The 27,098-nt window shown below is 38.2% G+C and overlaps 3 protein-coding genes across 5 annotated transcripts; 1 reads left to right on the forward strand and 2 right to left on the reverse strand.

Annotated features, from left to right (window-relative positions):
• Positions 1 to 262: 262 nt before the first annotated feature.
• On the reverse strand, positions 263 to 22,283 carry LOC115766115 (45 kDa calcium-binding protein). The gene is made up of 4 exons (XM_030709936.1): positions 21,963 to 22,283; positions 9,539 to 10,639; positions 741 to 1,425; positions 263 to 674 (listed from the first exon to the last, which is right to left on the reverse strand). The coding sequence occupies exons 2-4, from the start codon at positions 10,105 to 10,107 to the stop codon at positions 600 to 602; spliced, it is 1,329 nt and encodes a 442-aa protein (XP_030565796.1). The 5' UTR covers positions 10,108 to 10,639; positions 21,963 to 22,283; the 3' UTR covers positions 263 to 599.
• Positions 22,284 to 22,474: 191 nt separating this feature from the next.
• On the forward strand, positions 22,475 to 25,026 carry LOC115766156 (BRCA1-associated protein). 3 transcript variants are annotated; one of them, XM_030709995.1, is made up of 7 exons: positions 22,475 to 22,505; positions 22,760 to 22,813; positions 22,882 to 23,248; positions 23,303 to 23,473; positions 23,532 to 24,323; positions 24,388 to 24,688; positions 24,761 to 25,026. In XM_030709995.1, exons 1-6 carry the CDS (start codon positions 22,490 to 22,492, stop codon positions 24,680 to 24,682), a joined length of 1,695 nt encoding a protein of 564 aa, XP_030565855.1. In that variant the 5' UTR covers positions 22,475 to 22,489; the 3' UTR covers positions 24,683 to 24,688; positions 24,761 to 25,026. The 3 variants fall into 3 exon arrangements, with proteins under 3 accessions (XP_030565855.1, XP_030565856.1, XP_030565852.1); XM_030709996.1 differs by having other exon boundaries at positions 24,847 to 25,026; XM_030709992.1 differs by having other exon boundaries at positions 24,388 to 24,772.
• Positions 25,027 to 25,327: 301 nt separating this feature from the next.
• On the reverse strand, positions 25,328 to 26,352 carry LOC115766207. The gene has a single exon (XM_030710059.1). It carries the CDS (start codon positions 26,277 to 26,279, stop codon positions 25,392 to 25,394), a length of 888 nt encoding a protein of 295 aa, XP_030565919.1. The 5' UTR covers positions 26,280 to 26,352; the 3' UTR covers positions 25,328 to 25,391.
• Between the last annotated feature and the right edge of the window lie 746 nt (positions 26,353 to 27,098).

A 27,098-nucleotide genomic window follows, 5' to 3' on the forward strand; every position in this document is an offset into this window, starting at 1 on the left:
GGCTCGTATACCTTATTATCGAAACCAACACTCTAAATCGACTAATATCAGATTACGAGCGCAATCGCAAGTCTTGGAAATTATTGAAGGTAAAATTTGATTTGCACATAGGTTTACGCATTGAAAAGAAAAATGTATTTATTTAAAGAAATGTTACCATAACTATAATTATATTATTATGATTCCTTAATTTCGTAAAGAAAACACAAATTTCCACAAAATTACGTATATTTATTTTTGTATATTTTGGAGTATTCTTTTTCAATTTGCTTTGCATTCTTAAGTAAAATTGTTATTTAAAATCACACATTAAATGAATTGCCTCTTGCTCTTAAGGGTTACGTAGTATAAACTTCTAACAAAATTAATTCTATCTTTATATTTATATTTATATATATATATGTATGTATAAATGTAGGTATAGCAATGCGTGTATTTTATCTTCAATTACAATGTTAAACATCTTACAAATTAATATCACTATAAATGCACAAAGATTATATAGTTGTTATTTTAGACAAACATCGTGAGCTGGGAATATGTGAGATTGAACTGGGGGACGGTTTAAAGAAAGTGAATGTGCTATAAAGAAAGTGTAATTAAAATTCGGTGTGAAAACTGTTAGCCGTATCGATCATCTTTGATTGCAAAAATATCTCAGCATTGTTAGTCATCTGTACAGAAATAAAAATGTTATTGTGATTAAAAAAACCCCCCTGTAAGGCCTTTGGCCCGCTTACCTCCTTAAGTGTAAGTAATTCGTCCTTGTTCTCATCGCACAAGCTGAACAAGGTAGCCGCCTCCTGGAGTGCATAGCGCGGTGTCTTCGGATTGACATAGTTCAGGAGCTCACCACGATCGGCTTTGCCATCGTGATTCTTATCGATAATGCGCTTGAACTCCTCGCGACGCTCTACCAGGGTTTTGGATATAAGAGACTTGCGCAGCAAGTCCTCATCGTCATCCACATTCAGTTCAGAGAACTCTTCCAGCGTGAGCTGATCGTCGCCGTCCTGATCGAACTGACGCAACAGATCATCCACTAGTTCCAGCAAATTGGATACACTCGATTCCGGATGCCTGAAGCTCAAATATTCATCAATTGTCAATGTAAATAGATCCGTTCGCGCCGCTTCCGTCCAGCGCGCCTTATCTCGCATCATATCCTCGCGCGCCTTGCGATTCAACGAGGTGTGCCTGATCTCATCATGCTCATCAATGTCGGCATCTGTCATGCCATGCTCGCGCAGAAAGAAACGATGATATTCATCCCAGGTGATCAGCCCATCAGCAGGTGCGATGTCTACGCGTCGAAATTCTCTGGCATTATTCATAATGGCAATGTCTATATGCTCGACAATCCGTTTATTTATATACTGTCCCAGCTCCTGTATGGACAGGTGCCCATCATGATTACGATCGGCTCTGCAAACAGACCAATCAAAGCAACATTCTTCATTATGTTAAGTCAAACAGAGGGTATTATCATCCCACAAATCCTACAAAACGACCTTTACTCGGGAAATATATTCTCTATATAGACAAGAAAACCACAAGAGCACCCCGCATGAGACCCACATGTCGAAAGATTCTACTGACTGGCTATGCCCTAATGCGACGAGTTAAAACTTATTTATTTGAAGTCAAATAGAGCATGGTGAAAGGATAATATAAAACAGATTTATGAAAGCGCTTGCCACCTTAACATTATACTGCCATTAAACTGACCGAAAAATGTTGTTATAATTGCGTGAATGAAATTAATAGCCATCATTTGTGGCTTCTGCATTTAAATTTCATTTTAATACATTATTATGAGCCAGCCAACCCTCCACCTCCCCCTACCACGATGAGAATTGAGCCCTGCAAATGGCGAGTGCCATTTGGGGAGCAATTAAATTGTAGCTGCAACTGCCACAACATCAGTCGACGCGCGGGCCATTGTTATAAATTTTAATTGTACGCCTCCTTTGGTCTTTTGTAGCCGACAATTTGGTCACCCACATCGGAACGCTGTTATCAACGCACGCGGCTCGTTAATGTCCCGCTCGAGCATTCCAATTAGGCCACTGCTGTCATTACCCTTTCGCAGCGACATGCCATGCCATGCCATGCCATTGAGTTGATTTAATACTGAGCAAAAGAACCGCACGCCCGTCCACCCGAGAATGCCACAAACTAGCTGCGCAAGTTGAATGCAACACGCAGAAAAACTTCACTCGCATTCGCAAGTTTAACAGAATAGAAAACTTATACGGCTAAATAAATTGCAAATGAAGCACAGGCCTCATAACTTTGAAAACAACTGGCGGTAACTATATCCTTGGAGGCGAAGATGTCTTTTGGTACTCGCGAAAATGTTGGAAGTATAGCTTGGCTTTGTTAGCTCAGGTGTTAGGTGGGTCAGGCAAGGGAAGTGGGAAGGGTTGAAGGGTGCCGTAAAACTAGAAAAAGATTGTTACAATTGAAGCACACAACATCGATGCACTGCTGTTGACGTGACCCTTCCTTGTTCCTGCACCAGCCTAAACATAATAAAGTTATTGGCAGGATCTCTTTAGAGATCTAGCTTTAGCCAGTCTTGGTTTAGCTAAGTTACCTCCTTAAGGTGATGCATGGTTCCAAAAAGGTGACTCGACGTTCGACTAACGCTTTTAGCAAAATGTACGTAAGACCTAATGGGGCTCTGGCGCAACACAAAATCTGTCAATCACATTCTTATCGATTTGAAATCTCTTTTAGTTATTTCGCATTCATTTATTTTTGTAGAACGAAACGAGTATATATAATTTCATCCGATTTTAAAGAGATCCCGTGCTTGCAATATAAGTATGCTTTGGCTATTATGTAGCCTAATTTAAGGCTGTTCAACATAGTTCAATCATAGGGAAATAATGCCAATTTTCATGCAATCAAATTTTGTATCCTTCTTTTAATGCAAACATGTTTGTCTTTCTCCTCTAGCAAGGGCTTGTCTAAAACCATATTCGCCAAAACTATATTTTTTTGACTTGCTTATTATTCACGATTTAGACTCGCGCGCAACACATCTCTTTAGGTTCCACCAGGAGAAAGAGTGCTAGTTTCCAGAAATGTCTACTTAATTATTTTCCGCTAAAAATAATACTTTGTCACTTGTTAAAAATCAACTAACAGTCGCCCAGTTTGCCAGGTGACCTGGGGAAAGCTTCTGCTAAATGGCGCTGTCATTGCATAGCCTTTAATGGCAAAGAATAGTTATAATTGGATGACTATCAATGAAAACTTAACTTAATTGATTGAAAACAATTCAAATTAATTGTTGAGTGCTTACCTGCGAACAAAGCGTAATAAAATTAAGCTTAAGATTCATACATAATATATTATCACCTTCAACAAAAATACATTGCCTACTTTGCGGGGCTTCGCCTTTCATACTGTTAAGCGGTATTTTAGACCCACTCGCTTTTTCACTTTCTCCATCACCTTTTTTGCGCTCTTCTAGCCCTCTTTCTATCTCTCTTGCTCTGTCTCTCTCTCTCTCTCTCTCTCTCTCTCTCTCTCTCTCTCTCTCTCTCTATACCTCTGTGTTTTCCACTATTATTTCCTATCCCCCTTTTTAACGCTGTTTTCCACTCCCTTTTTATGGGACATCCCCAAACGTTTTACTACCCATGCAGATTTAATCACAAATGAGAGTGAAGTAGATATTATTTTGCTTGCTATTCAAGCAAAGTATTTGGATTAAGACTCACAATTACTGAATAGTTTCTCACGTTAAAGCAAATATTTAAGCGACTTCCATTTCTTTAATTTTCAGGCAGTTTTAACTTGATTTTATTGTCAAAGAATTTATGCAAACACCACATTAACACAATCCGATTCTAAGCGAACACGAGCCAAAGATCTCTTTCGCAAAATCCTTGAGGTTTCATAAAACCTATCCAACACTGGCAATTGGCAAAGAAAAAATCCGCAGGCTTATGCAAAATGCATTTTCGCCGAGTAACTAATCCCAAATGTACGACTAAGCGATACCCTGCACGTAATTCTGATAAAAAATGTTTAATTTTTATACCCTGAACCCATTAAAAATGGGTATAAGGGTATATTGTATTTGTGCAAAATCCAAATGTATGTAACAGGCAGAAGGAAGCATTTCCTTCAGCATCAATAGCCGAGTCGATCTAGCCATGTTCGTCCGCCCGTATGTATGAACGCAAGAAATTTAAGAAATTTAAGATGTAGGTGCTCCTAGTGCCTGCGCAGATCGTGTTCGTTTCCGATAATCGATAACCTACTCCGGTTAAAAGCAATCGATAAAAATCGATATCGATATCCTGTTTTTTGGGCAATTTCGGTAAATAATTAGAGCTTCATTCACCAAACTTGACATATAGCTTCTAAAATAGAATATATATATTCACTTGATGTTGGAAAAAGAGAGTTCAGGGTATCCCCTATTCGGGAGCTCCCGACTAGAACCTCTTACTTGTTTAATACTTGAGCCACAAGATAAGAAATAAAGTCTTTGAAAATATCATTAAAACTGTTTGAAATCAATGGGCTAATAATGACAAAAAACGAACATGTTGAAGAACATCTATACTCTTTATGGCCTCTCCTGACTCTTCTTTTGTGACAGACATAGCCCTTGTTAGTCATTTTATGGAGACAGTAAAAGAAATGCAAAAATGTGAAAAACGCAGTTGAAATGAAAAACTTTTATGCCAAAGTATGCGTAGAAAGTGAGAAAGGGCGCAAGAGCAAAAACGTTTCGGTTTTTCTGCGTTTTTGTTTTGTTTGTTTTTTGTTTCTAAAGGATTTGTACGCTCCGGACCTCCTGGGTCACCGTAACTCAAACTCCAAGCTGCCACAAGCCGCAACGCACACACATTACGAACTGGCAAGGGGGCTCGGGTTGGCAGGGTGAATAACAAAAGTTTTGCGGAAGGAAACTAACTTGAAATCGCTTTACTTTCCGGTTTATTTATTTTAGTTTCTAATGCCTCAACTATATGCTAATGAAACCACTGTGCGGTGCAGCCACCGCATTCGCATCCGCCTCCAAATTCGCTTCCCCAGGCGCCTACAACACAAATACAAACACAAACCCAACACTACAACAAACAAAATAATCCCTCAGATACGCATTGACAGTCCCATGGCAGCCATTTGCTGATTGTTTCACTGGTTAGTTAGATTCCAGTGTGGGTACAATCCCGTCCCGCACAGCCCCCTTTGAGTGCTTTAATAACTGACACCTGTTTGGGCAATCACATTCTCCACATTCCTAGCAAATAGAAGACACCCCAACCAACAACACACTGCTTAAGGGAGGGCTCATGTTATTCAGACATTCTAGCACCCCGACGCTATTCTTAGAGAACAATCGCAATGTGCTGGGGAACGTAAATATAATTTGCCCGAAGACATTTTATACCAAGCGTTAAGTACTTAAGTTTATGAAATTTACAGAAGTGTTTTGCAGCAAATGGAGCTGAATGAGGAAAGAAATGGGAAACCAATTATTTAGGGGATATTTTGGAGAATTTTCTTACATTTGAAAACATGATATTACAATTAAATGCACACAATGCTATTTGTTTTCTGTGAGAATATAATATTTTGTATTCAGTTTCTAGAACTAATCTTTCAATAACAAAATTTACTCAGGCTGTTGAAGAATATAAATGTTCCTTAGGCCGCATGTCACATCAAATGTTAAATACTCAAATATTAAACGAATGCAATAGTTTTACAACGAAAATAACAATCACAGTTTATCAAGCTCATGCGGAAAACAAAAAAGCAATTTAATAGCAATCAATAAAAGTATTTTGAGTACCCAAGATTAGGTGCTGCAATTCAAAGAGTTGGCGTCTTTCCCATTATCGATATAGATACTGTTAACATAATGCATACATATTTATGAACAACAATATCAACAGTCGACACAAAACAACAATATCAACAGTCGAGTCAATATAGCCATGCACGTCTGTCGCTATAAAATCTTCAAAGTATATCGGAACTGGCCGGATATAACAATTCTATAATATAGCTGTCCTAGTAACAGTCCTAGTAACCAGTCGAAAACTTAATTCTTGAATAGAAAACTATTTTGTTTTCCAAAATATTTTGAGCAAATTTTAAGTTCAATCTAAAAAACCATTCCATATTAATTTCGCGAACATATTATGGGGGCCAAAATAGATAATAAACAAAAATAAAACCAAATCTTTTGAATTAATATAATAATAACAGAAAATATAAGATGATTTATATCATGGGGCATCATTAACCAGAAGTGCCTTCAATTAATTTTAGCCGCAGTAGAGCTTTACTTAAAGATTATTATCAAGAGAGCGCCTGCTATTTGCCTGACTACACATAATTGTAGCCCAGCGGGCGGCGGTAATCGTTGTAAGAAGTAATTGTATTAATTTTACTTATTGTTTAGTCTGCTGCTGCGGTAATTGGGTAATTAGTAGCCATATATAAAGATATATATATATATATATATATATATATATATATATATTTATATATATTTGTCCGAAAGTTCAAATCATGCGACTTCAACTGCAATTTGTAAGCTGCTGTGCAATCGAGTGAATAAATGCCAGAAATTTCGGGCATTTGAGCAACTTAAAGTGCGGCAAGTAATTTGCGAATTGCTAAGTTGGAGACAGCAATCAAAATCGAGTAAAAATAAAGTTTGCCGGCAGCTGCGATATCTAAGCTGGCTCGCAAACTCAAATTTATTTTCTCACTTTTACAAACAACTTTTGCCCCTAGCCCGAAAGTAGGAAGAGGAGACTCAAATAAAATGTGGAAACTGCGAAAATATTTTTGATAAAAGCTTATTTCTATTCAATGAATATTAAAATAGCATTTTCTCATTGCTGTTGCCATGGCTATGAATCTGATTGCAGCTGCTCTCAATAAGGCCATCAATATGGCATTTATATTGCACGCCCTTGGTGACAATTCCACCAGGATGTGCATAAGCATGGCATTAACCTAATCAAAATTAATGATAGTTCAATCCGATTAAATGACGACATCAACATGAAAATGGGGCGTGGCCCAGCTGCTATTTGTGGTGTGTTTGCCTGTTGCCCATATTAATATTTGATGGAGGATTAAATATATAATACACATAGTACACATGGGAGGCCTCTGGCACGCCCACAAAACTGGACAGCTGCTCTGAGTTGTTGTTGTTGCTGTGTTTAAAAAAAAATGAAAATCAGAGCATTGCAATTTTATTGAATGTGCAGCTAATTTCTGCGAGTAGCTCTTAAGCAATTAAGTTTGATTGTTGTTAATTAAATCAATCTGATTATTAAATGGTATCAAAAAGCTTTCTACAATTGTAATGCGCTTAAATAAAAGGCTTCCATTGAATATTTATTACCATAGGAAATCAACAACAACAATCGACATAAATAAGTTTGTTTGCCAGTTTTATTTGTGCTTGCTCCTCTAGTTGTCGCTGCATAGCACGTAGATATAAACTTTCTAATATATGTGTACAATTTCCATACCACATGGCCGCAATGAAAGTATTAAATTTTTGCATAACTTTAGCTCAATGAAAATAAAATTTTATGTTGGCGAATTTTTCTGTTAAGCGAAGAGGGAATCCTACAAACGATACCCACGGCAATATTAAACCATAAAAAATTAAATAAAAAAGTTGTGGGTGCTGCTACTCATACGCCTCGTTGCCCAAACGCTGTTCGGCTTTATTTCCTCCCATTCATCAAATTGTGATAAAGTTTTTCTTATGTTTTCATATTTGATGCTGTAGGTGGAGTTTTAGGGCTATTTTTAGAAAAACTGCCTTGCTAAATTGACTAAAGGTCGAATGTCAACAAAAGCAATATTAAAAAGTCTAAAAAATATAATTTAAATTGCAGGCTGACCCTTCTCCCACTGCCGCTTTAATTGGGTCTGCAAAAACGGGTTAAACGGACCGGATTAAATTAAAATTTCATTATGTTACCTATCAAACTTTGGAACGTGTAGACTTTAACTACGGCTGCGCTGTATACAGAGAAGTGATATGTGTATTGAGTTTCGGAGCCACATTGATTTATATAATTGTTATTTATTTTTTTTTAATTAGTGTTAATATATAAATGTTATTATTATTAAGATTTGTTTATCATATGCATGTACATATATTGTAATATTTATTTAATATTATTAATATAATATTATTCTATTCACTTTATTGTATTCGTTTATATGTTATTGTCGTTTTAATATTATTTATTGTAATTTTTTTACATTTATATTATTATTACTGTTTGTTATAATTATATTTTGATTTATATCGTTATTATAATTATTTAAAATTTGTGTGTATTAATATCAAATTATTTTGATTTTATTTATTTTACTTTTTTCTTGCGTCCTCTTTCTCTTTAAGGTATCGACAGAATACCCTCACACTCCATATCTCCATATCTTTATATTTCGATCATATTTTGATCGAAACCTACTTATATATAGCATAGATAGAAAGAATCTAATAACATAGAGCTGTCAATGATTGCCTATTCGAATTGTTATTATTTTTAATATACCCATACATATTCTCATAAAATACTGCCTGCTATAATAACAAAATGCTTTGATTCAGATAGAAATACACTATATATGTTCACACTAGTTTAATCGCAAGCGCTGCAACATCTAACCTAAAATATCGTTAATCATACGCCATGTTGACAAAATCGCTTGTTATTAACTGCCTTCATAATTCTCGTGGTTCATCTAGCTATAAATAAGCTGCTAGCCGAAGTGATATATAGAAAACGCCAGATACTCAGATATATGCCAGCGTAGCATTTTACTGATTGCACAAGCAATCTCTAAGTATTTGTGTGTGCAGAATGTAAATATAAAAAATAGAGAAAATGCAGTACATTTGCCCTCAAAATTCTCGTTCCCAAACTTATATTTTGAACAATTTGACAGTGTCAGCACGTCCTGCAGAGATTTTGCTCTAATCAATAATTATGATTGCCTCTCTTTACCCGCCTCTTCCTAACACAGGCTGTAATCCGATTATCCAGCGTCCAATCAAAATCATTCAAAATAACAAATCGCATTTGGGGAACCCAAAAGCACCTTTATTCCCCAGCCCTGGACAAAGCATTCATCAAGTGCTGCTGCTGCTGCTGCTGCTGCTAACCCATGGCTCACTCGCTTGTTGCCATAAATTTCACAATTTGTCGTACACACAATTCTGGCACGCACTGTGATGGCCCCCATTTGTGGCCGCCGTGTCTCTCATTCTCCTCCTTTATCACCCCACTCTTTTCTACTCTATCTATTTAACTCCCACGTTGCCTAACATCCGCGCAGCGTGAACAATAGCCACGGGCAACAGCACAACGTTGTGCGTGAACAATGAAGGAGCCGCCAAACTAGCACCAAATTATCAGCCAAACAACCAGCGAAACCTTGGCTGGGGAGGGGTTAGGAGATGTAAGGGGTGTGGGTGAACGCCCACTGGACAAAGAACGAAGGCGTAACTTACCGCTTGAAAGCTTTTGCAAGTATTTGCTTCTCGTTCACATTGCTGGCCGTTAATATAACTGTTTCGGGCTGCGGCTGGGCTGATTTGCTAGTTACGCTTCCACTCCCGCCGCCGCCTCCTCCTCCTCCTCCTCCTCTATTAGCAGCTATCGGCTGCACTTTTCGACGCTGATGCTGCTCTTTTGCCTTGGCATTACCCAAAACTGAATTGTTCCTCGTTAGCTGTGACTGCGATTGCGACTGCGACTTTCGCCTTTGGTTATGCTCTTCTTGCTGTTGTTGTTGTTGTTGTTGTTGATTTTCTTGCTCCAGCAGCTCCTTAGGTTGCTGCTGGTCGCGGCCATTAGGGCGCTCATTGGACGCTGACTTGGCCTGAGCCTCAGCTTGGGCCTGGCTCTGTTCTACAGAGCTGTGTTGTTCCCGCTGGTGCTGGTGCTGCTGGTGCTGCTGCAGCTTCTGGCTGGTGCTGTGCAATATGAGGCCAATGAAAAACATATAAAACAAAATGGCGCACAATGTCGAGCAGCGCAGCCAGCGGAAGCTTTTGCTCAGCTTGTTAACGAAAGTCATTTTGTGGCCGCCACCGGACGTTCGCTTCGGTATTGGGCTGGCCTTGTTGCTGGCTCCACACTCGAGTCCCTCGACCGCACCCACTCCAAGCACAACCTGGAACGCAGCCTCACGCTGCGTGTAATTTTCACAAATTTTTGTTGCCAGCCGCTTCCGCTGCTTATCCGTTGTGGCGAGCGGGGGCGATGGATGATGGGTGTTGAGTGTGGGGTGTTGAGTGTTGGTTGCCTGCCTCTGGCTGGCTTCTGTTCGCTGTCGCCTCGTTTGCTGGATTCACTGGCGATTGTTGTAATTGTTGTTGCAATTGTACATTAATTGACTTTTATGCTCCACAGGCAGCGCCACGGTGCAGCTATGTTGTTAGGTTACAGCTTGACCACGCCCATACGCCCAAGATTCAGTTGTTAACCTCTAATATCAATTTGATGTGCTGTTCCTTGCCGCACGCTCCATTTCCATCCATTTCCCTAGAATGCAATTTTACATGATTGTTACACGCGTTTCCATTATGCATCCAACGGCACATGTCCAGCTGCAGAATGAGAGTAAGAAGTAGAGATAAAGTCATTTCATGAAACCATTGTAACAATTTGCTAAAAACAAGACACTAATAGCAACTAACTAAAGTGTTGTATTTGAAAAGAACCTACTCAAACTGCGAAATATGCTTAAATATATGTATATAATCATATTCAGGTTTTTTGATAGTACAAATCATTATCAATATCTCATCGTACTTATATGATTCCCATACTTGTTTGCGTCTAAATTTTATTTTTAAGCTATAATCTTTTCTAAGCTTTAATGAGCTTTTGTACGGTAAAGCCATTAGGATCTAAGCTTAATATTACAAAGCTCTACTGTATTCATTAACTGGTATTTAAAACATTTATTCTTGAATCTTTTGGACTTTACTTTTGACTAACTTTAGAAAAATAAAGCTGTTTACCTTAAATAATTCTGGATTTGATGTTTAATAAAGCTTCTAATGCCATTTATACTTCGAGCCTATATTAATCAAAGCTTTTCATGAAGAACCTATAATCGCAAATTTGTATTCACGTTTTTCGCATTTATTTCTTAAAACCAATCGGCTTTAAGATTAAACTTAAATTAAGTCTTAGCTACAATTAAGCTTCAATTAGTACTTAACATCAACGAGTCCAAGCTTATAAAACTACCCTCAAAGCTTTGAATTTAGTTTCCAAGCATTTCATCTCAAAAGTCATTTACTTATTAAACAACTTGCAGATTTTATTATCCATTAGAAGCTTACAATTACTTTTGTTGCCTTACCCTATTAATTGGCCCCTACTGTTTAGCCCATTGTGTTGCCTCCGGACTCATCCATTAGCATGAAATTTACTGAAGATTTGTTTTGCCAAAATGAATGAGCCATGGGACAGTCATTAAAGAGGGCCACAATAATGACTGACATTACGATGAGTACTAAAAATCAGTCGTAAAACAGATAAGATGGGATGCCTTCTTGGTCTTCTTAGGGGTAAATGTGAATCTTTTGGTTGTCAATTTACTGAAGCTGCATATATAATGAACTTTCTTAACAAGCTGGACAGATAAGTCTTTGTACATAAATACAGAAATATAAAGCAAGTACAACATAAAGATAATACATATTAAAACCGTAAGTATGAAGCGAAATATTTAAATGAAATCCTATTAATGTTCCCTTAGCAAGATACTCCGCCCAAAGTAAACAAAGTATTTTTCTCTTAGAGTACACAATTTAGCCCTAGCTTGCAATAATTATTGCTTAATTGTCCACCCTTTTTCTTTGAGCGTTTGCTTTCCCACTTTCTTTTTTAAGATTTTTTCGGAAAACATAATTTTTTCGGATGTTTGCAATTGCAGCTCCAATTTACTTGTGAAATGCTAAAACCTATTTCTGTTCACCTTCATGCAATATTTATGGCTCCTGCTGTAATTTGCTCTGAGCGCCAGAATTCCTCCTTCAGATACTTTGACTTACTATACATCACTTATTGCTAAATATGATTTTTACTTTGTACGGTTGTAAAATGTGAGGGGTATCTCATTTGTACTTATTTCTTTTTTAATTCCCTCATTCCCGCATTCGCATTGATTCAATTTCATCTAATATTTATTGGCAAGCAATACGTAATAAATGCACCCACTTTCGATTTCATTAGCGCTACGCAAACAATTTTTCACTCAATTTTGAGTTGACTTAGTGGCCCAATTTATGCATTTGAATGTATGCTTTCTTTTTATGCTGCTATCTCTTTCCATTTACAGTTACTGGTTTGTCTTTGTAACAGTTGTTGTTGCGGTTCTCTTTTAACGCTTTTGTTGCGCGCGGTTGACTTTTGTTTTCATTTCGCTTGGCTTCGTAACTTGTCGTCGCCATTGTTGTTGTTGTTTATTGGCTAGCAAAACCAGTTGAGTATCTTTTCATCTTTACTCACACAAATGCTCTCAAAGATCTCACAAACACACACACACACACACACACACACACACACACGAGCGCTCACACCAGCAAAGAGTCGCAGCTGCTTGCCATTTGTCGCTGTTGTTGTTATTACGTCTTTTTGCCTGTCTTTTATTAACTGTTCGTTTTTCGCTTTTGTTTTATGTCTTTGTGAACTCTCATTGCTTATTAGTAGAAGTTGCAGCAGTTGGTTGCGAATGGGACAAAAGCTGAGTGCGAGTGCAAAAAGGGGAAGGCAAAAAGTTGGCAATAAATTTTTAATACAAATTTTTGCTCAGCTGCACGCGCAAAAGCATATAACAAAAAATATATAAAGCGAAGAAAACAGTGCTTAATGAATATACTTTATATCGCAAAATCTAATCCAATTAGCAAGTTTATAAGCTCTCGCCCTGCAGGCCTGCTGCTGGAAGCAACAGAAGCAGCTCTCACTTTTTTATCTGCTCGAGTTGCTGTTCATTAAAAGTGTCCCTGATAAAATTTTACAGTGATTCATTTCGCGGGACACACACCCACTGCCCCTGTCAGCCAGCCCCCACCACGCCTACTTTGTCGTCCAGATAGTGTCAATTTCAATAAAAATTGATGATGAAGCAAAGTGCATGAAGCAAAAAATGCGTTAAACTTTATTGCGCAGTCCCGGAGCCACGAATGGAAAGGAAGGGGGGCCGACAGGAAGAGTGTCCCGTTAAACAAGTGGAAAGCGAAAAGGAAACGGGCGAGCGCAGAGCCTGCAGCAGCATCGATAAGCGCGCAGCTGGCGCAAGTTTAAAGATTTGATTCACAAAGCTCTCGCCTCGTCTCGTCTCGTCAATGTATCTTTATGTGGCTGGACATGAATTGGTAAAGTTAAATCCAGCTCCATGTCCAAGCCATGGCGTTGATGCTGAAATGTTTGCTTTGCTGTTGATAAATCTATAGATGCAGCAGCCACTGAGCAAAGAAGTGAAGAAAAACTATTGCCCAGATAATCGATTGTTAAGTTGATTGTCTTTACATTGGCTGCAAATGTTAAGTGTTTGTGTAAAAACTTGACTTGCGACTGAAATGAATGACATTTCACATTTCACATTTTTCATCAAGGAGAAGTTCCACCCACATCTCTGACATCATTTAGAATTAGCAAAGGAAGATTAGAGTATTAGAACCAGCACAATTCTTCAAATATTGTTATCTGTTTATCCAACCTAATAATAACCCTACAATCTTCCTCACTTTTATGAATGGAAACCCTTTAAAATATTTTCTGTACATATGTTATATCTTAATGAAGCACAATTATCTCCCAGTTTAACCATTAGAGAATTTATATAAGCATTTATTTGTGGCATTTCTATAAAACTGTCTGTAAAAAAATGAGCTAAATAATAGAAATTGTAATAAAATTAAATAAATATGCTCTTTACATGTTCTGTCCGCCATCGTTAAGTGCATATTGTAAAAACAAATTTTAAACAATATTAGTTATTAAATTTTCCAATTCTAATTAAAAATGAACTTTTTGTAACCATAAGCCGGAGGCCATCAATTCAAAAACATGCATACAATTTTAATTAAAATTACCCAGTTAAATATGACATTTTAAATATTTCGTTTCACAACAGTTTGGAAACTCTGACATGCCAGCCAGAAATTCACAAGAGTTTGATTATGATAGGCTTATGATTGGAATCTGCAGCCCCATGGCGATAATGATGATGATGATGATGATTATGAGCATACATTGCTAATAATTTTAATTTAACTTTTTAATTGACTTGGGGCTTGCCCAGAACTTTTACCAAGCGCCCCAAAAAAGTATCCGAAAGTAATTTCAATTAAACAAAATTCCTTTAAAGCAAGAAAAATGGTATTTAAGCACTTTCGATGGAAACAATTTGCGTTTAATTGAATATATATAATATTAAATGGAGTTCGCATGGTAATCATGCTGATCAGCTATTTGGCTTTGCAAAGCGCAAAGTGGAAAGCGTAATTGAATTTTACTTGAAGTGAATATCTTTCAGCTCTTTGCATTTCGTGCTCGTTGTAATCCGGTTGCCATTTTATAATCAACTTTTGAGCTGACCGCTCTTCGGCACTGCACTCAATCAGATAGTTCACATGAACCCAACCTAACCAGCAAAGAGCTAACCAAAACACCCCAAAAAGAGCACTGAGCACAAAAGTGGACCACATACAGCTAGCAAAAAAAAAATATGTTGGCAAATAAGTTGATTTGTTTGCTGTTTGCATAGAATGAAAACCACGAAAAGCGCACTGCCATGCAAATTGCACACGGGCCAAAAATATAGACGGATCCATGGCACCTGCAGTTGCAGCTGACCCTGACTGCCAGTTGAGAGCGCGAATCAACAGAGCGTTTAAAAAAGAAAGCTTGTTGGTGTTACGGCGAATACATGACGTATACGCAACGTAGTCCAACTCAGCGCAGCGCAATGCAACTGAAGCGTACGCAAAATTACCATGGCAGCAGCAGGTGGGTGACTCCGGACCTGGTAGTAAAACTGACATAACACACAGCACAACCACACGCACACACACACGCATACACGCATAAAGGCTTTAACACACAAACTTATACACACATACATGCATGCAGCACGGGAAAGCCACATGAAACGTTCCTTAAAATAGAAGCGTGGCAAATGCACAACAAAACTTTGCGTACACTTCAAATGCAAAGCGTCATGCAAACAAACACTCACACACACAATACTCACACAACACTCGCACACTTAGGCAACACTCACACACGCACACAAGCGCAGCAACAATGTGAGCAAGCTAAAGGCATTTGCTCGGCGTTCAAATACCCTGTGCTAAGCAGAATAGAATTCAAATTTAAGAACTGCCTATTACAAAAGTTTGTATCCTGATTAATTTCGAATAATAAAATATCTACCCGTTTACTTATTGATTTTTATTTACTGTTTATAGTTTAAAGTAGTTCAAAGTAAATTATAAAAAAGAAAACACGAGCACAAACTTTTATCATAAAAGTCACACAAAATTAAAAAATAAAAAGTTGAGAAGCTTTGAATTCACATCGAAAAGTTTTCAGAGAGGTTATCGGAGGAAAGAGAGGTTAGTTAGGAGAAAAGTTACAAAAAAAATGTTCTTCGAATAAAGCACAAGCACGACATAAAACAAGTAAGAGGTTCTAGTCGGGAGCTCCCGATTAGGGATTACCCTGAACCCTCTTATTCCAACACCAAATAAATTAAAAAATAAAAATTCCTTGGCAGGGTTCGAACTCGCAACTGACGGCATTACTTGCTGTCGACTCTACTCAATGGCCACACCAGCAAAAAAAAAAAATAATACTTTCATTTTTAATGGGTTCAGGGTATAAAAAAATTGATGACACGTGCAAAATCAGAATAGAAAAAAATAAAAGAAACATTTTTAAAAAATAAATGAAAATGTTAGAAAACAAACAAAGGAAAGCAGACCAAACATAAAGGCTAAAACTTAATTTTTACTGGGCTATTATTATTATTCACAGGATAGTTTTCCATTTCTCCTGACAAAATTACAAACTCTTTACTTGGATTTCCTGGCGAATTGTTTCCTGAGAAATGCACGAAAATAAATTAGCTGTAAATTCCGAAGCCTAACAAATTTCGTAATTTGATAACTAGACTCAAGCACAAACCGTAATGTTTGTGAGGGCACACCCTTTAAACATAAAAAGTACGGGGTATAAACAAACACCCTCGCAGTTGAGCTGCCATGTAAATGCATCTGACTGCAAGGAACGCTGTAGGTTAGATATTTGCACTTGTCAACCCCCCCCCCCCTTTTTTTTTTTGGTGTTGTTGTTGCTGCTGCTGTCGGAGCAACGTAGCAGCAACATCAGAACCAGCCCCCTGTCTACTCACTTACAACCCCCGACCCCCTGCCCAGCGTACAGTTCTGCCATTTTTTATATCATTTACACGTTGAATGTCATCCGCGCTGCAGTCGACACATTTCAATGTGCAGCTACATACTACGGGAAGGGCAAGGGCAACGGATATTTGATGCGGAGCAACGTTTGGTGTCAACTGCGTGTGCGTTGAAACATTGCAAAGAGAATTGAATTACGAATTGAAATGTTGAGCATTTTTATTAAATATTGATTGTACTTGAACTATTCCTTGCATTTGATATGCAATACACTAACAATTATTATTATTATTATTATTATTGTTATAATTATTATTATTATTATTATTACTATTATTATTATTATTATTATTATTATTATTTAAAAAAAAAAGATTTTTTAAAATTTTAATTAACATATTCTGTCGCAAACTTCTTATTTAAAGAAAAGCCTGCAGTTTTAATTGATAACAAGTAAGAGGTTCTAGTCGGGAGCTCCCGACTAAGGGATACCCTGAACCCTCTTCTTCCAACATCAAATACATATATATATTCTATTTTAGAAGCTATATGTCTAGTTTGGTGACTCTAGCTCTTATTATTTACCAAAATTGCCCAAAAAACAGGATATCGATATAGATTTTTATCGACTGCTTGGAAACGGAGTAAGTTATCGATTATCGGAAACAAACTCGATCGGCGCGGGAGCTAGGAGCATCTACATCTAAAATTTCAAGTCTCTAGCTCTTATAGGTTCTGAGATCCTTGCGTTCATACATACGGACGGACGGACGGACAGACAGACGGAAATGGCTAGATCGACTCGGCTATTGATGCTGATCAAGAATATATATACTTTATGGGGTCGGAGATGTCCCCTTCTATGCGATACACATTTCACGACAAAATTATAATACCCTCTGCAAGGGTATAACATATAACATATTCTGTCTTCGTGCTCAGGGAAAAAGCTTTAGTTTTTATTGAAAAAAAATAATATATTCTGTCTTCACAAAGGTTCGATCTTTAAACTTAGTGCTCAAATAAAAATTTCAATATTAGTTGATAACAAAATTAAAACATATTCTGCCTTCACAGGAGTTCAATCTCTAGACTTCGTGCGCAAAGAAAAACATAAATTTTGATTTAGAAGAAGCGATAAACACTAAGGAACAACTTTTCGAGTTAATACGTTGGTTTTTCAAAGAGTAAGATAATTTTCTTTATGAAATCGCATTTTGTATTTTCTTTAATTTGACAAGACAAGAAAAACATCCATTTGTGTAATTTTTAGAGAACATTTTAACCAAAAGATGACATCCACCAAGTTGTTCAAATGCAATTAATTTGGCAGATACTTTTGGACAAGTTCTGGTCTATGTTTCCTTAGGCACAAATCAATCATTTTGGCATGTGATAAAGTCGATATAGTGCTTAACATTAATTAGTTGTTTATTTATAATGTAAATTGATTAAGATGTGCTTGGTTTTCTTTTTGCTAACTTTTCACTCGAATTTATGTGAACATTAGGTAGGACATTGAAAGGCTAAAGCCATTAATCTTACAGGATTTCTGTTTATCTCTGATAATTTCTTTTAGATTGCCGCACAATGCATGCAATGCGGCGTATGCGTAACATGCTGGGCATATGATTGAACAATTAGGCGTATGATTAATATCGATCACAGGCTTTTTGTCTGCCGTATTGTGGCCAATTGCCGAAGGCAATCAGAAACACATTATCATGCGCCCGCAGATAAAGCAATTAATTGACGTGTGTTGCAATTACAATTTGTCCCGTTGCGGCCGCCACACCCGCCCCCTCAACAGGTCCTCACAGCTGCAGTTTACACTTTGATTATGTTACTTGACCGTATGTGCAATGCGGCCACAAAAGACCACAGCGCAACCGGTTCTCCCCCTCTCTTTCCCCCAGGCTGCCACTCGCTGGCTTTCTTTGTGCCGTCTCACTCTGTTGCAATCATGGCAATTGAATCATTTGGCCCGAACAGCGCATACATGATTTACGGTCGAACCAACAACAAACTGAGGCTGAGACTTAAAAACTCAAAAACCTGGTCATGATTGTCGTTTTGCCAGTTTTTGTTGTTCGCAACGCCAGAGAAAAACAAGAACTAATAATTATCTTCGGCACGCCGAACTTTAAATACCCTTTGTAGACACATGGCCTAGCAATGATTTTGTACGCAGGCCCTATTTTCCACCGATTGATCATATAGCAGCCATACTTTGTGCTTCGATTTAAAATAGCTTTAAATTGTTTAAGTATAAGAGAGAAGTTCGTAGTTGCTTGGGTTCAAGATATTATGAGAAAACAAAGCATTTTTCCGTAGAAAAAGTTAATTTTTGGACCGATTTTTCCTAGAGAACTATATGATATAGTTGTCTGACGACGATAGAGTCTAGCTCTAACAATATGCTGTATGTTTTGTAAGAATTGAATATTCATGAGAGGATAATAAAAATATAGATCTGTAAAAAGTTTCATGAAAGAAAGAATCAGACGAATTACTACATCGCACAGATCAAGAGTATATATACATACCTTATGGGGTCGACGAGCTCCGTTTCTAAGCCTTACACATTTTGTGACAAAATATGAATACCCTCTAAAAGCGTTGAAAAAGTAAAAGTGCGCACTTGGGGCTAACACAATAACAACAGCTCTTATGGCCTTTCACACAAACACACACATTTGCCTATGTTTGTCTGTGTGTATATCCGTGTATGTTTGGGCCGGCATTTAAACTTAACAGATACTTGAGCTCTGACAGCCGACATGGAAATGTCAGGCCGCCGTACGGGCAAGTCAAGCCTTGTGCAGGGCACGGCAGCTGCAGACCTTTATGAATGAATGAATGTAACTGCAAGTGTATGCACACACACACACACATGCAAAGTAAACGTTAGTGTGTGTGTGTGTGTGTTTGTCTAACAATGGAGCGTGCAGAAGTGCAACAAAATGCATGAATAAACAACAACTCAATTTGAATAAAACAACAAACAGCGCGCCGCTCACAGAAGTCAGTGCGGTATTTCATCGGGCATACGCAGCAGTTTTGAATAAATCTACAAATCTACTACAATATGTAAAGCCCAAAGCGAAAACAAATGAAGAACTTTACATCAATTTGGAGTTAAGGCAAATGCCTGCGTGTAGCTAAATGCATATCATTTATTTTTATGGCCCGCACTCGAAATGAAAGTGTTTTAAGCATTCGGGCTCAGCAGGGTAAATATAAAGAGGCATCAATAAATATAAGTGGAGTGCTTACGCGCTGACATATTATAGTTAGTTTTTTATTTTATCTAAGATTATTTAATATTTAGCACTCACAACAACCTAGTCAATAGAAACAAGTGCGTCCTCTAACTGAAGACCCTTCGATCTCGAAGATGTTTAGATGTTAATATGCTTTATATGGTTTAAGAGTGTGTAAAAAAAAAGTAAAGAACATATACTCTTAATCAGAATCAGAATAAAACTAGTTTCTCTGTTTTAAGAGCGATCGAATAATTATTGTTCTTGCAGTAAAAACTTCCTGTTTCTTCAGCTAGTCGGCTGCCTTGACGTTAGAAGTGCGAAAAGCCAGATGAAAAGCCTAACTAGAAATTTTGCGTCGCATTCAAATGTATGGGCGTTACTTAACTTAGTGCTTATATTGTCTTTTTATGAACAATGACTTTTGGCATGCGGTAATTGGCTGTTTTTTAAGATAACTTCAGGAAACCCAGCAATAACGAGCTTTACTTCGCCAAAACTGTATGCTGAAAGAGTACAAAAGTACTTAAAAAAAAGTACGTTTCTTTTTTTTGGTTGTTATCAATAAATATTAATTACTCTTAATATAATTGGATATCATCAATCTGCGTAACTATTCATTCAACGTATTTAAATGAATTTATGTTTTTAATCTAAAGCAAACATTTTGTATACATTCAGCAAAGATTTTCCATATAAATTATTTTTTCCAGCACATTGAACAGTGCGCGTTTTCTCAGTCATAATTTTGAAATTGGCGGACGTGACTATAAAACCTATTGACCCAAATCGAATTGACTTCTGCAGACGACTTTCCCTGTAAGCTTCAGGTTGTACAAAATAACATTGTTAATAATCAAAAATATAATAATGAGTAATAATGCTAATTGACTACATAATTGCAATTTTTCTGCTCACACGTTTCTTTAATTTGAAATGTTGTTAATTTAATACTATAAATAAAACAAGTTTTTTGATTATATAGCTAAGAGGTTCTTCAAATTGTTTTGATTAATTATTTATATTATTATAACAGTTAACAATTATTGTAACTGCATATGCCAAATAGAAAAAACACCTACGAAACTTTGTAAAAGTTCAGGTTTTTTATTTTTTATCTTAAAGTCATTTACTTTAACACTTTTTTTCAACTTTGCTGTGAGTTCAATATATTTTGAGATTAATTTTTAAGTGCTCAAAAATGACAACAACATAAAGATTCAGTATTGAAAAATCCCAAAACTAAAACGTAAAATAAATAAAAACAATTAAATATGCTGCACTACGCCAGGATATCTCAACTTTGGCACTTACTTTGTTAAATACTTATTATATTTGGCTCTTTTTATAGACACATTTAATTGATTTTCTCTGTGACCCGCGTATTTGCACAGCCGACAAATGCAAATGAAATTGTGACTGCACTTGGAGTGCATCGCGGGCGGCGGGGAGAGGAGGGAGCGTGAGAATGCAGAATGGCGGCACAACAAGAACAATAAGTATATACATAGTTAGTAGTTAAACAAACCCAAAATTGACAAATACAAGGACACTTCACACACACACACACACACACACACACACACACAGGAGAGAGGAGACAGCCACCTGGCGCGGGTGGGGGTGCATTGCAACAGAAATGACAAACGTACTTTTGATAGACTTGTTGACGACAAGCTCTGGCACTTGGCAGCTGTCAGTTACAGCCAAAGCGAACGCCGTCTGTCGTAGTGTGTGTGTGTGTGTGTAAGTGTTTGTGTGTGGTTGTGTCCGTGTGTGCGTGCTGGCGCCCGCTTGCTAGCATGTGTGCGTGTTTGTGTACTACATATGCAAGTAACGGACCAACGAACCAAGGCCTGAACTGAGCCACATTTTTGTTGTTTTTGTTACAAAATTTTGTGTTTTTTTTTGTTTTGCTTCATTTCTTCATTTTTGGCTTTAATATATAATGGACAAAAATCAATATGAATGATTTCTGGCCAATTGCCGCCAATATTAAATGTACCACAATCGCATATTTTGTGGTTCAGCTTAGAAATTCCAATTACATGTTTGTTGCAATTAATTTGTTGTTTTCTATGCGCAGCGAGCGTGGTGTGGCAACAGCCATCTCCCCAATTACAAACAGCAACAATTACAAACAACAACAACAATAACAACAATTTCAAACAACTAGAAACAACAACTATAAAATTTACAGCAACACAGCAGTCCGTTATTGCACTCACTTTAGTTTGTTTTGTTTTTGTTTGAAGGCGCGCGTAGGAGTGAGACGAGATGACGAAATTTTTAACGTGTTTTTTGTGCTCAGTCAGTTGTGCTTCTTTTGCGACAGCACGTCCAACTCGCAGTAGCGACGATTACGTACTAACTTGACGTATGCACTTACGTACTGTGTTTTGGCCAACTGAAGCCGAAGCTAGTTGAGCCGAGCCGAACGACGGCATTGAAAGCAAAACTTTATCGTAGCATGGTAATAAAGCGGACAGAGGGAGAGAGAAAGGGAACAAAAGAGTGAAAAAAGAATTGGAGCCGTTGACCAACATAGTTGTATCGAAGCACACATAGTTTAAAGGCATAAAAACAAACTAGTTTTATGTTTTATTGTTTAGAATTATCGCCGACGAATAATATAATATAAATAATATAAAAATATAATAAATGCGAAAACAAAGTAATCACTTATTGAGTTGTATCTCGTAAATCGAAATGTTTATTATATTCCTGTTCTGGGGAAAAACAATTTCAAAATCAAATGGATTTAAAAACTGGTACGTTAGTTGTTACGTTTTCAAGTGTTGGTAAATATTGCGGCTTGCTACCTATTTATTCGATAATGCTTTTCGATAAAAACTAGTATTTTTGGTATTTTAGGTATTTTTTGGTAGTTTCCTGTTCATATGTTGCATGTTTAGTTTTTCTAGTGCGTATTCAGTAATGAAAATTGTTAAATTCTTTGAATTCAAAGAAATAATATGATTTTTGGCATATCGCCCTGATTTAAATTATGCCTGTGTAATGCTAGAAAATATTTCCTTGTGTGTCATCAGAATCGAAATCGATTTGGAAGCCAGCGAAGGTAAATGAACTCTCCCATCAGCGAACGACAAACAGACAAAGAAATTTTGCGTTTTCATATTTACGCAGAACAAGAAGGCGCTGTCTCTGCCGAACACCCAACCAATCCGCGCGTGCAAAAGGAGCGCGAACGAGATCGTGGTCTGCGCCAGGCACGCGACATAATCATCGAGACGTACACAAATCAACGTTGGACACGCGAACTGAGCACCGAGAACGAGACCAGTAAGATGAACTGGGCCGCCGCTCTGCAGCAGCAGCACACAAATAGTCCAACGGCGGGCAGCTCCCGTGAGACAACGCCACGCGGTGGGGATGAGGTGACGCAGGGTACTGGCGTGCAGACGGCCTCGAGCTTTCCACAGGAAATTGGCTACTTTTCCGGCAATCCCATTGTCGAGGTGACCAAAGGCATTATACATCTGTACAAGAAAAAGTGAGTATCACAAGTGGAACGTACAGCAAAATACGATTTATTTTCCGCTTGCAGCGAGCGCAAGGCCATAAAGGAGGCGCCCTCGAATCAGCTGTGCCTTCTGGCCGTGCCGGCCACACTCAACTGCCACGACTTGCTCAACTTTATAGCACCTTGTCATGCCGAGATCCGGCATGTGCGCATCGTGCGCGATGGAAGTCCCAATCAGTTTATGGTGTTGCTGGAGTAAGTGCCATATGCAGTTCAAGTCGTTATACGATTGTTAACCAGTTTTCGGCCACAGATTTCGCTCAAACGAATCCGCTTTGGAGTTCTATAAATCCTACAATGGTATAGCCTACAACTCACTGGAGCCGGATTCGCTCTGCCATGCTGTCTGGGTGTCGGAGGTAGAGCGTGGCGAGCATGGCTTGCCGCCCCTGGGGCACACAGAGCTGCCCACATGTCCCGTGTGCCTGGAGCGCATGGACGAAAGTGTCGATGGCGTCTTAACGATTCTCTGCAATCATGCTTTTCATGCCAGCTGTTTGATGAAATGGGGCGATTCAACCTGTCCGGTATGTCGACATGTGCAAACGCCTGAGCTAGTCGAGGATTCGGTGTGCATGGAGTGCGAGGGCACCGATTCGCTGTGGATTTGTTTAATCTGTGGTCATGTGGGTTGCGGTCGATATCAGGGCGGTCATGCGGCAGCTCACTACCGTGCCACTAATCACACTTTTGCCATGCAGCTGGGCACATCTAGCGTGTGGGATTATGCCGGAGACAATTTTGTGCATCGCCTGTTCCAAAACAAATCCGATGGCAAGCTCGTTGCCTCGCAAACAGAGAAGGACGAGCGCGAGGAGAAAATCGACTCTATGCAAATGGAGTTCACTTATTTGCTGACCTCACAGCTCGACACGCAGCGTAAGTACTATGAGGAGCGCATGGAACGTCTGGAACAGGAGTGGCAGAACTTCCAAGCGAATGCCAACGAGGCCAAGTCCGAAATTAGTGAGCTGCATCAGCTGCAACAAAGCATGCAAAAGGAGAAACAGACGCTGGAACGCAAACTGGCGCACCATGCAACAAAGTAAGTGTGGAGCCAACAAATACCTCTCGGCAAACTCAATGTTCCCTTAACTTCCTGCATTTAGGCTTAAGGAGGTGCAGAAGCAGCTAACCGAGGAGCGCGAACTCTCCAAGGCTCTGCAGAACAACCAAACATCCTGGCATCTCAAATACAAAACTCTTGAATTGCAGTACAACGAATTCAAGCACAATCACGACAAGGAGGTGACAGATCTCAAGGAACAGCTGCGTGATGTCATGTTCTTTCTGGATACCCAACAGAAAATGGCCAACACAGAGCTATCGGGCGCCTCCATCACCGGCGTCACTGACAAGGAGCCGGAAACCAGTTCGCGGCGAGGCAATCGTCGTAAGAAATAGAATTAGGTATGGTTTTAGTTTTAATATATATGCAGATTGGTTCGAAAATATCAAAATAAAATGGCCCTGGTATTTTAGTGCACATCTCAATATATTCGAATTTAAGTTGCAATGTTTGCTAAAACTAATGCGTATATATTCAAATTCCAATACCAATCCCAAAGTGAAGTGATGCCCAGCTATGATCTGAGAATGCAGCAACAACAACTCTACATGTGATTTCCTTAGTGAAACAAAATGCTAAAGCATAATTATATATATATTCATATAGTTAAATAAGCATCCATATTATCTAAATGTGCGAGTTTGTATTAATTAAAAATTAATTATGAAAATAAAGTTTTCCGTAGAAGTGATGAAAAAGTTCATACAGCTTAATATACAGCGAAATATATAATGAAATGATTCTAGATAAATTTGATATATCTGCAAGTTTACGTAAACTGACTAACATATTTATGTAGCTGACCATTTGTATGATAACCTTTCGCTTGCCAGACACCTGGACCAGATTCCCTAACTACCAACTTTATTCTTCCAGCCAAAAGAAAAATTGTGCAGACGGATCATCTGACTTATATAAATTGAACTAATGTATGTACACTTTTTTAAGCTATTTACCAGCTTTCGGTCAATATCAATTCAATTGAATTCGATTATATATATCCGCTTTTAACAAATTAATTTTAATTGAAATTGAAATGAGAAATTATTTCTTAGGACATTCGGTGTCACAACGATACGTCGGATCCGGCAATTCCTTGGTTTCGACAACTTCATGGTCCTGAAATAGATCGAGTTTCTCCTTGACCTCGTGCTCATTGCGTTCCACATTCATAAGATAGCCGGCTATAAACCCATACATATCCTGCGGCATGTGCAGATGCAGCTGGGCGAAGGCGCCGACCAAGGTCTTGCCCATCTTCTCCTTAAATTCTTTGCCGGTGGCATCGACGGCTTCCATGTTTTTGCCCTGGGGCATCCATTCGTAGTCCTTTAAGCAACAGCACTCGCAATAGACGTTCGGATCAGAATCTTTCAACAGCTTGAAGAATGGCTGCAATTGCTCCTCGCAGTGTTTCAGATTGGCCACCTCCCTGACGAATCTCTTGTGCATCTCGCAAATGTCGCGTTCGCAGCGTGTTATAACCGCCTGATCCTGAGACAAGGTTGCCGTGCGCTTAATATAGTCCACAGTGTTCTCATGGAAGGACTTAAATTTGCACTTCTCCTCATTGTAGGCCTGCAGGCACTGCCTGCCATACATGATGATACTGTCCCGTCGCTTACGGATTTCCTCAGAGCGCTTAGAGTAGAAGTGCTTCACTTCGTCCAGATTGATGATTCGCTTTGTGAACTCCGATAGGTCCTCGTCTGGGTCGCATAAACGTTTCATGCCTAACTTCGGCTGTGCCTCGCCACACTTCTCATTGGCCTTCTCAATTTTTCTTAGCTCCTCCTTGAGTTCCAGCTGCAGATTTCTCAATTGTGTATTCAAACGCTTCACATCCTGATCGTTGCAAATCATCGTGTTTAGCATCTCCCGCAGGCAATTCTTGTGCGGATTGGGCAGCTCCTCGGGACAAGCGGTAAGCATTTTGTTTTCTCTTCTTTTTTTACCAAATTTTCAATAATATACGAGCAAAATTGTTTCTATTTATATTTGTTAGTTACAAAATGAAATAAATTTGTGATGCGATTTGAATCGTTCTCAAAATCTAAGTGAAACATTTGAAATTTCCAACGTCCGCTTCTATTTTTTAAAGAAAAAGTGGTAAAAAAGTAGGCTTGCTAAAAAAAAAAAAAGAAAAACCAAACGAATGATGTCAAATCTGCTAACAACCAAGAATCAACTACTTATATGTCAATATACACACACTATTTTATTATGAAAGTTGATTTTGTTGCAAATCATTTTAAACCGGTTTGACTAGAAACCGAATCTTCATGTGACAGCGAACATATCTAAAACAGAATACAAGTATGACTATCTACCAAAATTTTTAATAGCTCCCTTACCTCCTCCTAACCTCCTTCTTACATCTACTCAACTGCTATGCAGTCAATCATTTTATTTACTGTTTAACACCTTTCTGGAGGCTATTAAAACTTTGTTAGCAAGTGTGTAACGCATAGAAGGTAACATAGCCGACGCCAGGAAGTATATATAGATATATAGTCCGTCCGTCAGTCCAACTGTCTCAAGTCTATTTTAGTTTAGTCTCTGATCTTTCGAGTTATCGCTATGCAACTCTGCATAAATTTGTAATCTTTTGCCATAAAAGGTCTGTAGTAAAAATGTTCGTTTGAATATTAGGCTCTTGTTTGTCAAACTATTCGAAAGTGAGTTATGGTTTTAAAGATTTTTGGACAAGGTTTTGGACAAGATCCAAACTTGACAACTTCTCCCATGTAC

The sequence above is a fragment of the Drosophila novamexicana genome, unplaced genomic scaffold (assembly GCF_003285875.2).
Source record: "Drosophila novamexicana strain 15010-1031.04,08,12 unplaced genomic scaffold, DnovRS2.1 tig00001062-arrow-arrow-pilon, whole genome shotgun sequence".
In the NCBI taxonomy this organism is placed as follows: Eukaryota; Metazoa; Arthropoda; class Insecta; order Diptera; family Drosophilidae; genus Drosophila; species Drosophila novamexicana.

Coding starts and splice junctions, on each gene's coding strand:
- LOC115766115 (XM_030709936.1), bottom strand. CDS start 10,107: ATGACTTTCGTTAACAAGCTGAGCAAAAGCTTCCGCTGGCTGCGCTGC. Junction 1,426..9,538: donor CTTGCAAAAGCTTTCAAGCG/GTAAGTTACGCC, acceptor GTCTGTTTGCAG/AGCCGATCGTAATCATGATG. Junction 675..740: donor AATTACTTACACTTAAGGAG/GTAAGCGGGCCA, acceptor ATTTCTGTACAG/ATGACTAACAATGCTGAGAT.
- LOC115766156 (XM_030709995.1), top strand. Junction 22,814..22,881: donor CGATTTGGAAGCCAGCGAAG/GTAAATGAACTC, acceptor ATATTTACGCAG/AACAAGAAGGCGCTGTCTCT. Junction 23,249..23,302: donor ATACATCTGTACAAGAAAAA/GTGAGTATCACA, acceptor TTCCGCTTGCAG/CGAGCGCAAGGCCATAAAGG.
- LOC115766207 (XM_030710059.1), bottom strand. CDS start 26,279: ATGCTTACCGCTTGTCCCGAGGAGCTGCCCAATCCGCACAAGAATTGC.